This window comes from Miniopterus schreibersii (assembly GCF_964146895.1).
Source record: "Miniopterus schreibersii genome assembly, chromosome: 19".
In the NCBI taxonomy this organism is placed as follows: Eukaryota; Metazoa; Chordata; class Mammalia; order Chiroptera; family Miniopteridae; genus Miniopterus; species Miniopterus schreibersii.
Genome location: NC_138119.1, coordinates 10,482,778 through 10,496,094, shown reverse-complemented (window position 1 = coordinate 10,496,094; position 13,317 = coordinate 10,482,778). Strand labels below are relative to the sequence as shown.

Sequence of the window (13,317 nt, the reverse complement as noted above, 5' to 3'; positions counted from 1 at the left end):
GAGGAGGGGTTAGCCAACCTTGTTTTCAGGGCAGATAGAAAGTATTTTAGGGTTTGTGGGCCATACAGTATCTGTTGTAACTACTCAACTCTGCGCTTACACGCCCAGCAGCCATGGACAATGTGCCACAAGTGCACATGGCTGTGTTCCAATAAGACTACATATAACAACACTGAATTCTGCATTTCCCAGCATTTTCTATGTGTCATGAAATAGTCTTCTTTTGATTTTCTTCAACCATTTAAAAATGTAAAAACCATTTTTAGCTCATGCACCTATGTAAACAAATGGCCATGGTTTGCCAATGCCTGGCCTAGAGGTAAGAGGGTAGTTGTGGTTTTGAGGGACAGAGAACCAGAAGGTAAGCTCTGTTCCTCCAGGCTTCCTGCCTCCCCATCTCCAACCCCACCAGAACCCTCACCACCTGAAATGCTCACCGTGGATTCTCGCCTAGTCAAGCACACCTGCCTGCTGTCCCATATTCTGGCTCTTACTCTAACCTGGACACAGACCATTCTCACATCACTGCTTTGTGTCAGCATCATTTATAGATGTTTGGCACTGTTTCTTCCCTTCTGTTCTAATTAATTATTTGGCTTTAGCATTTCTACCACCCCAATTGCTGGGCTTGCTATCCCTTATGGAAGGACACTTGAGAATGAAAGAAACTGACCTTCATTACTGCTTGCCCAAAGTGTTGGCAGAAAGTAGATAACCCACCCCAAAGCAGCTAAAGTAAAAAGCTACATGGAGGCTCTCTCGAGCGAAATATCTGAAAAGCAGAGCCATGGCCTGTGTCTCCACAGTGATGATACACTTTACCTGAAAGATGTTTCCCTCCGGATCCAGGACCTCACAGATGACCTCTGAGGTGTGCTTCATGATGTACATGCTAGCTCTCAGCTGCTCACGGTTTTGGAAAGGATGGTATATATCACTGCTTGATTCGTGGCAATATATAGCCGAACAATCCCTATCAATATGAAGACAGCCTGTGTTTGGAGGTAACACCTGGAAAGGTATCAGAAAGAGAGAAATTATTTAAAATTTCTTCTTCAAGTTGAGGAATTTGGAAAATCATTTTAGGAAAAAAATTATCCCCTGATCTCTGCCACAAACTCTACTTCCAGGAAGAAAGCCCAAGAGAGGACTTAAGGTTCGGAAAGGAGGACCCGATAAGGACATACACTGAATAATTAGCATACAACTGGCTCCATGTCCTCATATTTTATCTACTCACTTTATTTCTTTCAAGTAGTTGCCTCGTGCCTTCTTATTTCAGATATTTAATATAAAATAATAAAACATACTTTAAGTAAAGCAAACACGCTTGGCCCTATTTAAAACGTTTGGGATCCTCTTGTTCTTGGGCAGGAATCATAAAGCTCTTGGACAAATGCTTCCAGAAGCTTCTGTTTGTTCTCACTGCTGTGGCGGCACCCTGCTTGCGACACATTATAATCACAGAGAATGACAGCTGTTCCCACCTCCTCTTTGATGCTGGATTAATATTTCTAGTGCTGCCAAGGTACAGAGTGGCCAGGACCAAGTTCCACCTCTTTTTTTATATGCTGCCTAAAATCCAGCCTCACTCATCAGACTGCCCAGGCCAAGACCCCCCAACAGAGGATGGCGGAGGTCCTTTCGAATGCCACTTTTCAGCTCTGCAAGACCACAGGATTATAAAATGGGCATTGGTAAGCTTATTTTGAGGGTTCTTTTTTCCTTCAGTTGGGAACTAAGTCTGTGTGTTTCTCAACCAGGAGCGATCGACCTTCCAATCTTTCCTTGGGCTGTTTTAGGAGACTGGCAAACCCGGGAGGAGGAAGAGGCAGACACGGAATGTCTCCAAGTTGGAGCTCTTTTCTGTTTGTGTCTCTTCCTTCAGTGGTAACTGTCATTGGTACTAAAATTCCTTGGCCCTGACAGTTGTAAACATTAGAGTCTGGGGCTATGATAAAGGTAAGGTAAAAGCTGGCCTCATCACAGAATCTTAGGAGCTGCTCATGACATCTGGTAGGACACATGGCACTGGAACATGACGCTGCCAACCTGCCTAGAAATGAACATTCTGAGTTCTAAGAAAGATGGCATCCCCTTCCTCCAACGCAACATTGCACAGTCGTTCTCGCTGTCAGCGCCTTCCCGGCCCCATAACAACCTGCGCTGGGGGAAGACTGGGTAGGACAATGTCGTCGGGGGAGATGGGAGGGATAAACGGGCTTCAGCAGCCTCTGCAGGAACAAATGCTTGTCACTGAGGCCTTTGCCCTCCATCCTCTGGCTGTGAGCTCTCTGCATCCCGGGATGGTATACGATATCTTGGCACTTGTGTCCCTTCTCTAGCATGTGGAAGACAAATCCTTCTAAGGCTAAAGGGACTGTAGGCTGACACCAGGTGGTTGTGTTTGATACAGGGAGGTGGAGTTGCTAACAGGGTTCTCTCCAACCCTCTGGGGACGAAGCCTTCCCTCAGCTGGGCAGGCTGCCCTCCCAGGACCACACACTCCCTCCCCTCCTGTGGGGACAGTGGGTAGAGTGGGATGGACTGGAGGTGGGAAGGACAGGAGAGGGACAGTAAGGGTAGAGGAGGCAGGAGGTGAAGCTGGTTGGTGGGCACAGGCCACGCTGCCTGAGCGCTTCTAACTCCCACAGTGCCCACCGCCTGCTGCGTAAAGGATCCCCACCAAGTGCACTCTGGGTGATGACCTTGATCCGAAAGTACCAAAGCACTCTAGGACAGGCCGCACAGTGCTCTTCTGGGATGGGCTGTAAAACGGTGAATAAATAAAAAGAGACTGAGAGGCGTGTTTTGAGATGAGACAAGAGAACAAGAGCCATCCACAGGCAGCCATGTTCCCTGCGCCAGAGGAGCGGGTTTTCCTAGCCGACTGGACACTTACCTTCGGCTTCCTCCTCCCCCCCGCCTCCCCCAGACCTACCTGGTACGTTCCCTGTGGCTTTGCAATGACAGACGTCCCATCCCCAAAGGTGGCACAGCAGCGACTGTCCTCGCAGTTGGTGATGACAGTGGCATAGTGTGCGCTTTCTATCCGCATGCACTTCACCTGCCTGGTGACAGTCTGAGGACCTTTGGCTGCGGGCAAATGAGGGCACGCAGATCTGAGAGGACGCACGCAGTGGGAACACGCTGCCCGCCGGTTTTGCTGCTGCCTCCCGGGCACCCGGACCAGGCTGCAGGCTGAGCGCTGGAGCTCGCTCGGGCCTGCCCTCCTGCCCACGCAGAGCAATCCCCCCGGGGGACCTTTCTCACTTAGTGTAGTGTGTGTCTCCTCCTCACTACTTTTCTTTGAGAAATTAAAAATATCCGGAAAAGCGTAAAGTGTAATTTAACTACTCATATCAAAATTTACACTTCTTATATCTGCTACATTTGCTTCAACACTGTTAATATGCATATAAGAATTTATTCTCAGATTGCTTCCTTCTCTTGCAATCCATTTGTATACTTTTATATAAATGTGTTATCAAAAACAATGCATAATATTTTGCATGCTTTAAATTGGCATAAGTCATATATTACTCTGTAGCACTCTATACCTGCTTTTCTCAGCCTCGTTTTGAGACCTTTAGCCATCTTGACATACATATGTGTGCGTACATGTGCCTGTGTGCTCCTCTTTCCTTTTGACTGCTATATAATATTCCTTTGTGCCTCTGAACCTGTTTCCTCGAACAAATGCATGAGTGTCTTTCTGTATCTACCCAGAAGTACAGTTAGTGCTTATATGATAGGCACCTTTTCAATTTCCTCGATATTTTAAAATTGGCCTCCCAAGTGACTCCTAATTACCACTCTGTCTAATGAGGAATGAAAGTTCCTCTTTTCCCACTCGCCACTTTTGTAGCACTTAATTTGGCAATGAAGCATTTAATGCACTACACAAATAACCCTGGAATTAAAGAAAGGAGAGTCAGGGAGTCATTTTTCTCTGAAAATCTTGTTCAGATTTAGGTTAGGGAGGCCGGTACGCTTTTAGACTCTTTGAACAGGTGCCAGTTACTTAGCCGCCGCAGCAGGCCTTTCTCTCAGGCCACCTTTCTAACCGAGAGGCACTCTCGAAATAGAAGGGGGCCTGTCTGAGGTCACCTACTGATGCAGACCTGACTCCTTAAGGATCAAAGAAAACACCTGTGAGAGCTAGTGTCCAGCACAGCTGAGTCATGATTATTAACTCTCAGCTGCCCCCAGCGCAGCGACGCAGCCGTAGGTTTCCAGTGAAGCGAACGGAAGAGCCGCTGCCGCTACCCGTGGTCAACCAGCGCTGCGATCCTCTCCACCTGTCTTATTCGAAAGACGTCAAATACTGTCATACACTTGAAACGCAAAACTTACTTAGTTCTTGACCGTCTGGAGGAATAATATGATCTTCGTAGGCTTGATGGAAGGTTGTGATTCTGGTTCCGTCAGCGTGATCCACTATGCGGGTCCCGTCCTTCTTTTCAACAATGACCACTTTGTCTTCTCGAGTCACCATGACCTGAGCGCACAAAGGCGGGGCACGCGCACTAGGTCAGGTGTTAACCCCAGTGCATTTGCTTGTGCGCCCATGGAGTGCCATCAGCGCCTCGTTAGTTACTTACAGGTGCAAGTTCAGCTCACCTGCTTGGTCTAACCTTTACAACCGCCCTGGGAGGCAGGCAATGGCATCCCATTTTGTCAGTGAGGAGATCTAGGCTTAGAGAAGTTAAGAAACTTGCTCCATGTCATTCGGCAGTGCCAGGGCTGGCGTTGGACTAAGGCCGTCTGACTTCAGAACTAGCGCTCCTTCCATTGCCACATATTTGTGAGTAAAAAGGTAATGTCGGGATGGGCCTGATCCTAGTCTGCCTGGGAAAATGGCCCCAGCTCTTGCTTCCTTGGAAACCAGAGGTTTAGGGTGAGGGTGGCATGCAGAGGCTGCGTGTATATTATGCGGTTGGCAAGCAGGTTTCTGCCTCATGTCATCAGAACAGAACGTGAGGATTGGAGGGGAACAGAGGCTGTGGCTTCTCTGAGACAGGTTAATCTGCACACGCATATGCTCCTGTGTGTGGCTGCCCACATGACCCATGTGGGCCTGACGGTGCCTGTGGGTCACTGCTGAGCCTCCCAGCTGGATGAGGTGCCACACTGACCAGGCCGATTTCCTGTCTTATGTCCTTCCCTAAAGCTGAGGGAGTGCTCAGTAAATATTATTGTTATTATTATTATTACTCTGCTAGATGTCTGATGTTTAATTCATGCCTGAATCCAGGCTCTTGGATGCTGGCTCATGCCTCTATAATTGCAATAGGTATCAATAAGATAAATCAAGCATTATTAATTAAGAAATATTAATAAAATTTGCATCTTGACCCAAACAATCTACATCAGGGGCTGAATTAAAATGGGCTGGGGTGACCTAGAAGCCTTCCTGAGATGATATGTACTTTGAACCTCACAGAAAAGATAACTAGCAAACAAGGCAAGAGATTATGAAATTATTTCAGAAATAGACTGAAGAAGAAAGGAAAACACACTTGGTTAGATAACGTAATTCATCTCAACAGCAAGGAGACATTTTGCTTTTGACCAGAAGCACGTGGTTGTAAACGGGTAGGACATACAGAGACCAGAGCAAAGGCACCTAGGAAATTCTTCGTCTTGTCTAGACTCAGGGGGTGTTGCAAAGCTCCACATAAGATGGCAGAGGACTAGCTGCGGAAAGGAGCCCAGTGCTCAGTCACCAACAACCGGCTCTAGCCCCAGCTCCCACACCTCCTGGATGCTCGCTCCTGACCACAGCGCGTAACTTGCCGAGACCTAGTTTCCTATCTGTGTAATACCAGCCACTGGTGCGAGGCCTGAGGAGACACTGATGAAAAGCCCATAACAGAAAGTCCGGCACAGAGAAGGCGCTATATTCATCCAGAGTTTCCATTTCACATCCTAAACAAAACCATTATTTTCTATATCACTCATCTGGCACCTATTTTTCTGCTACAAATGAAATATTTTGTACAGTTGCTCTGTGGTGTTCTTGAGTTTTTGAATGCAAGAATTTCCCTTAATATACTGTAAGTTCTTTGAAGTCAAGGATCATGAACAAATTTCTACCACTCACATCAAGTGCACACAAAGAAGTAGGAATAAGGCATAGGTCCTTATTTCTAGAAGGTAAGACAGACACAAATGCATTCAACTTAAGGAACTATATGACATCATTAGTCATGTATGTCTTAAAGTGGTATACAAAATTCATGACCTGTCTCTCATTTCAAAAATTAGGATATCTGAAATAAATTTGAAAATTAAATCATGATGTTCTATGCTGGTCAAATAAATGACAAAATGCTTTCAGATTTCAGGAGATAAATCCATCCATCCATCCATCCATCCATCCATCCATCCATCCATCCATCCCCCACCCACGTACCCACTCACCCGCTCACTATTTACTTCTTAAAAATTGTTATTGAAAATTTATTATTTGCCAGGCAATAATTCTGCGTGATTTAGGAAATCAGAATTCTGGTGATTTAGGAAATTGCCGTACCGTTCCAGTGACAGGATCTGTGGCCCGAAAGGATAAAAGTGGAGCCACAGCTATTCTTTCTGACCCTTTGGTGCCAATCCGATGTCCTTCGGGTGTGGTTGTAAACCAGGTGCCCACGTGAACCTCCAGAGGAGTCACTGTGTGAGCCGTTTCTGTGGGAGGGTCATGGGTTTCACTCTTGTGTAACAATGTTGACAGAGTTTTGTGACTTTTTCCTGTGGAAGTTCAAGTAAAATCAAACACAACAATATAACTATAGTATCAATTCTATAACTCTTTCGTTGTTTGATTCAATGTAAGGACACTGTGGCACAGAATTCTAAGTAGTAGTCATCGATTATATTATTTCTCAAATAATTTCTGCTCTGATGCAAATCCCAGCTCGACCACTTACTAGCTAAGAGACCTCAAGGAAGTTACTTCTCTGTCTCAATTTCCTCATCAGTAAATTGGGGTTATTAAAATGTGTACTTCACAGGGTTGACATGAGAATTAACTGATTTAATACAGGGTGGGGCAAAAGTAGGTTTACAGTTGTGCCCATGGGAAACAAAGTTTATTCTTGTATTATTCTTTATTAATTATTGTATTAGTTTCTACACGAACAACTGTAACCTACTTTTGCCCCTCCTGTATTTTAAAGACCTATTAAATCCATTAAGAGAGGTTTGGCTATTACCTTTCTTTGCTATGACAAACTCCGATGGTGCTGATTCCGATTTCTGCTGAGAAACCAAGTCCATCAAGTCTCCACTGTGAGGACTTGGTGACGTTTCGGCAGGGGGACAAACAGGCCCTGAGTCGGGACTACTGACCACAGTGCCATCTGCAAAGAGAACCTGGAGAGAAAGCAGGAGTCCAGCGCTCCGGAAGCCAGGAGGAAGCTGGTCACCAATCTACACGGTGAAACTGGACGGGGCAAAAACCACCCGCACACCCGCTGGCTCCGCACACAGACCGCGTGACGAGGTCGACTCGGAGCTCAGAGACAGCAGCTTAATAATCAGCACAAAAATGCCTCTTTGTTTTCCACTTACCTTCTATGCTGTTTTCTTTTCACGTCCTGTCTTTTATTAGATTGAATTTTTTTATGTTTTTCTCCTATTTACCCTTCCCCTATGTAATTGGGAAATTATCCACTGTTTCAGTATTTCCAATGACTACATTTAAAACTCTATCACATATTTAAATGTTTAGTTTCTATCAGAATCTGTCTCATATATATAGTATCCAGAGCACTATGGTATCATAATCTATCCAGTGTCAGTATTTTTATAGCCTCCCAATTAACATGACAAGAACTATCAGTTTTGCTAATAAAAAGTCCATCTTAATTCTTTATAGGTAACTGGTTTCCTCAGGCAGCTTTTGGGATTGTCTACCTATGCAGTCCTAAAATTGAGCCATGACATATCTAAATAATCTTTTAATAATGAATATCAATCCTGATGGGCACTTGGTTGTCCTGTTTGATCTGAAGTATTTTTTGAAGCTCTGGAAAATTTACTATATTATTTCTTTCATTAGTTTTCCCTTCATTGTCACTATTTTCTTCTTTTGGAAATTCTATCCTATAGATTTCTTTTCAATGTCTTTTAACTTCCCTGTCCTTCATAATCCACACCCCCATCTTTTACAATAGTTATTTTTAATATCTAAGAACTCGTGACTTTTTTCATAGCAATTTTTTTTATTGATTGATTTTCGAGAGAATGGAGGGGGGGAAGGGGGGGAGAGAGAGAGAGACTGATCTGTTGTTCTTCTTATTTATGCATCACTGGTTGACTCCTGTATGTGCCCTGACTAGGGATCAAACCCACAACTTTGCCGCACTGGCACAGCACTCCAGTCAACTGAGCTACCTGGCCAGGGCCCTTAGCAACTTAGCAACTTTTAAGAATTGTTATTTTTATGGATTGGAACCTCTCAAGTGTCTGCCTATATTACTTTTACTCACTTTCAAGTTCTTTTAGTTTAACTGTTTACTCTTATTTTTAAGATGTCATTTGTTAATTTATTAAATTTTGTGCTTTACTTTCACTGGCTTGTTTTTCTCCAAAGTTGATGATCTTGGGCACGTGGTCATATTTCTCATCGAGAATCCCTTTTCACTTGGTGCACTGTCTGGTCAGAGGAGCCCCTTCCCCGTGATCACTGGGGAGGGATGGAGCAGGGCATATGGCTTCTGGGTATTATGGTTTCTGGTTTCCACCCTCCAGGTAGTAGTGAGTTACCGGGGGCACTGCCCTGATTTCTGAGCCCAGAGCTCCATTTGTGAACCGTCTGTGTTAAAACTCTCATTTTTAAATTTCACTGCAGGTTTGTTTCTCCATCAGTCAGATTTCATCTAACTTGAATTTTCTAGGAATTCTACAACCTTCTGATCCACTGATGACACATTTTGTTGTTCTCTAGTACTGTTATGAATTTATTATTTACAAGTATTTTTCTATTATTTTAGGGTGCTTTGAGAGGGAGAGGAGGTATACACTGTGTTCAGGTTATAATCTTGGATCATATGTAGAATAAGTTTATTTGTGTGGTGCATGGCACAGATAGTGTTTTCTTCTAACTATACTATTTTTTATTTGTCACTTTCAAGTGTCATTCCATTTTCAAATGAGTTGTTCCTCTTCATGTCACAATACTGGTCCTTATCCATAGCTTGCTTGTATTTTACTTTGCAGCAGGAAAGAGTCGTTTACCTCACACATTCTCTTACCTGTGTGGATCCATCCAGCATGTACTTGACCACAGTGCCTTGACTGGTGACGACTCTCGATGCCTCCTGCTCCACTGCAGACATCGCCATTTTGTAGAACTCATAGTGCTTCACCCTCTGGGGGTAGCTCTGTCGGACCATGATGTCCCAAGTGGGTTCCTCATCCGCAACACGTTTATCTTAAAGAAAAAAGGCTTATTGTGAACCGGGCAATGCCATGTAGCTGGGATTTTATCTTCTCGCTCAGCTTTTCCCCATTCTTTTGTCTCCATATAAGTCACAGGGCAGTTTCCATCTGACAGATGCTCAGGGTACTGGCTCTTTGCTGCCTTTGTCAAATGTGGTAAGTAAGGTTATCTATAAGTACTTAACAGGTACCTTCTCTGTATAGAAGCCATTCTCTCTAATGAAGTCCAGGTCATCTCAGGGCAAAATCAGGAAAGAAGCAGAAGTATGCTGACTTAGATGTCCCCCTTTCTGTCCCCTGTGAGTAAGGTCGCACCTCTGGATGCCCACAATGCTTCCCTGATGTGCCCTGGTTGCCTGGAGCCCCAGGGGAAGTCACTCATGTGGCCTCATCTCCCTATGTCCAAGGCTGACCCTGATGAAGGTATTGCTACTTTGGCATTTATGTTGCAGTTATGTTCAGGCTTGAATTAGAATATTTAAAATATATGAAAGACTTTCAAAAGATTATGTGTTCTAGGCCCACCCTAGTTAGCACTCACCTGTTGGCTCTTGCCCAATGAAGGTCACTAGGAGCCCATTGGGGCAAGATACATTTAGGCTTGGGAAGGTGGGAACAAAAACAGTCTCTTGTAAAACAGGTTCTGGTTCTACTTCTTCCTGTAAATAATTTAACATGTGAATAATTGTTCATCATTTTATAAATGAGTTATTTGTTATAACCAAGTGAGAACTTGCTGAGTGCTTAGGATATGACTTGCTCAGGACTAGTGGGCCCTGCAATGGAGCCTATAAGGTAATGAGTCCCCACCCGCTATGCTTATTGGATGGCACACAGATATGCGAAAGTTAAATAACAGTACCAAATGGTTGGTGCGTCTTCCCTCAGAAAAGGGAGTTATCAAAGTTAATGACAACAATTAGGAAAAAAATCATGGAGGAGCTGGGGCTTGAGTTAGGCCTTGAAGGGTGCCTGTGTCTGCCCAACACCCCCACTGCCTTCTCTGTGCCGTTCATACTGTTGAATGCTGGAGACATTATGCTGTTAGGATATGTGCCCTTATTTTTCCATAAGGTTCATACACTGCTTTTGTATTAAGTAAAAATAAAATAAAATAACACATAATTACAAGATTATTTCTAAATTAATGAGGGGTTTGGTGTGTCTACTTAAAAATACTAATTAATTTGATGCCAGCTATGCCTGAACACCTCATCTAGTTATGTGAGCCTCAGAATGAAAGCTATTCGGGAGCACACATCCAGTCCCTAATGGTAACCATTTCAGTCTTTCTACTTGGCTCTCTTTCGTTAGCCACTGAAATCATTCCAACTGGCCTCCCATTGCTGGGCCTTCAGTTTATTCTAACTAGTCTTTTATTATTGGTCATTTAGGTTGTTCTGTCTTTGTTACTAACACAGAATAAAATCTGAATGGTTAGCTGGAAATCAATTGAAAACACAAAGCAAAATTAAGAGGGAAAACCTTAAAAATTCTGTAAAATGAACAACAATGTTCCCCGATAGGAACCTGCCATGAGGAACTTATCACCACACCCAAAACCGTCACTATCCCCACCCTTCTATTACTGTCAATTTAAAAAATGTCCGGTGAACCAATTGGTTTATTACCAAATTGCTTTCAGCCAAATTAATGAATCACCTGGGGTTATTCTGTTTAACACTTGCACATTTTACCTACCAAGCGTCACATGCCCTAGCTTGAGAAGACTCACCTAGTATAGCTATGTGAGCATGGAGAAGAGGCTAAGTACCATTCGGACTGCATGCCTTTTAAAGGGCCAGGGTCGGAAATCCAGGTCCCCGATCACCTTTTAACACATTTCCTTCCTCTAATAAGCTTGGTATTTGCACATTGTATAAACCACACAACTGGAGTAGTAAATACCAAAGAGTGAAGATTTGATCAGTGATTTCCTCCTTTCCCTTTTTTGGAACCTCTTTTTACCCATATTTTCCTACTAGGAAAATGGTTAGAGGTAAAGAGTGCGTGTGTGTGCGTGCGCATGTGCGTGTGTGGCACATCAATACCTAAGTCCAAGGCTGATGAATGGAAATGGAAATGTTTCCACTATTTAAACATTCTCCTCTTCCAATTATTTATCTTAATAGAGCTAAATAAATTATTTAAAATAAGAAATGGTAGAACTTGACCAACCGAAAGCAAAAGACACCCAAGAATCAGGTTGAACTCGTCTTCCGAGTGTAGAATGAGTGGCCTGAGACAGTCTGTGCATGACACCATGTCTCCTCATGGGGATTCAACTCCTCTGTGCAAACCTCCTCTTGTCCATTCAAAATGGAAACTCCCAGGGTGTTAATGCATCTGCACAATAGAAGGTGCACCCCAAGATAGCACTGCTGACGGAGCGCATGATTTTTAAAGTGCTGACGCCGGGGCAGAGCACACGTTAGAATCGTGGCCAGGCCCTCACCTTTTTTTCCTCTTCTTTCGGGTGCTCCTCTTCCTTAAGAGACTCTTTGGGTTTCTCTTTGCCTTTGGCTTTCCCCTTTCCTTTGGCCTGAGGAACAGGCACTATAACAGGAATTACTGTTGGAAGCAGCGCTGAGGGGATATTCAACATCGCTTCCAACTTAGGGTCCTTCTCCTCTGCAGGGGAAAACGAGGACATTAGACACTCATGCTCGATGTTTGTTAAATAAAATTCACATCTCGTGCATTTATACAAGTTGGCAACAAGTTTTACCTTGCCAAATATGATTTATCAGTTGGATAGATTTCAGGCATAACATAGTTGATTTGAAAATCAGGATTGTAGATAAAATATTTGAGGTCCTTAATACAACGATATATTTGATGGAGTCATTATTTCACATGTTCTTGCTTTCCCATCTATGCTGTAAACTCCTAATGATAGAGTAGTAACCATCTCTCCATTTAATTGAGACATATTTAATGAGAGAGTCTTATATACAAAATATTTGGAGCAGTGGGAAATAATAAAAAATACAAAAGACCTTACAAAGCCAAAATAGTCAAAATAAAGATGTGTACTCCAAAAGCTTCAACACAAGGACATATTAAATAGGAACATAATAAGGGATCCAAACAAGGAAATTCAGAAAAGACAATTTCTAGCTGAGATGATAAAACAAGTTTTCTTGCAGAACACTGATTTTATTTGAGGTTAAAGAACTGTCAGATTCTGAAGGGAGAGCTGATCTGCGGGGCAGTGACGCCGGGAGCCCCCGAGCCCTCTCCACACCTTGACCTCTATCGTCTGGGTTCCAGGCTGACACTCCCCCCGGACCTCCTTTCCCTCTCTGGTCAGTTTCTTCCTTAGTCTCCTTTACTGGTTCTTCCTCTTGCCAATCTGTTAAATGTTGCTCCGTCTAGGGGTTCTGTCCTTACCCTTACACAACAGATGTCCCCACCTCTGGCTGCCTGCGATAATTACTCATGGAACAAAACATAACAGCCAGTGCTCAGGTCCCCACTTTGACCTACTGGATCAGACTCTCCGGGAATGAGGCCCAGGCATTTATATCTGTGAAACATCCCATCTGGTTGTAATGCTCAGCCTGGAGTGAGTACCTTTATGAGATAAATTAGGTCTGAGTGATCTTCTTCAGGACTGGGGCTCCAACTGTCATCTACATGCTGATGACTCCAACGTTTACATCTCAAGACATGACCTTTCTTTTCTTAGCCCCAGATCCTTATATCCAACTGCTTTTAGACATCTCCCCCTGGACACATTTCAAACTCTCCTCTCCCAAGCTGGGCATCCCTCTTAATTTCTCACTCTCAGTCAATGCCATGACCAATAACACACCTTATTTCCCAAGTTAGACACTGAGATTATTCGCATTTTCTTCTTTTGACTCA

At 43.8% G+C, this 13,317-nt stretch overlaps 1 protein-coding gene across 1 annotated transcript in view; it reads right to left on the bottom strand.

Annotated features, from left to right (window-relative positions):
* Positions 1-13,317, bottom strand: part of SPAG17 (sperm associated antigen 17) — a 116,456-nt gene that overhangs the window by 25,808 nt on the left and 77,331 nt on the right. The window contains exons 25-32 of the mRNA XM_081121308.1: positions 11,903-12,078; positions 9,989-10,106; positions 9,261-9,439; positions 7,218-7,377; positions 6,539-6,753; positions 4,357-4,501; positions 2,942-3,096; positions 823-1,011 (exon numbers count right to left, since the gene is read on the bottom strand). Coding sequence (XP_080977434.1) covers positions 823-1,011; positions 2,942-3,096; positions 4,357-4,501; positions 6,539-6,753; positions 7,218-7,377; positions 9,261-9,439; positions 9,989-10,106; positions 11,903-12,078 — 1,337 coding nt within the window. The remainder of the gene's footprint in view (positions 1-822; positions 1,012-2,941; positions 3,097-4,356; positions 4,502-6,538; positions 6,754-7,217; positions 7,378-9,260; positions 9,440-9,988; positions 10,107-11,902; positions 12,079-13,317) is intronic.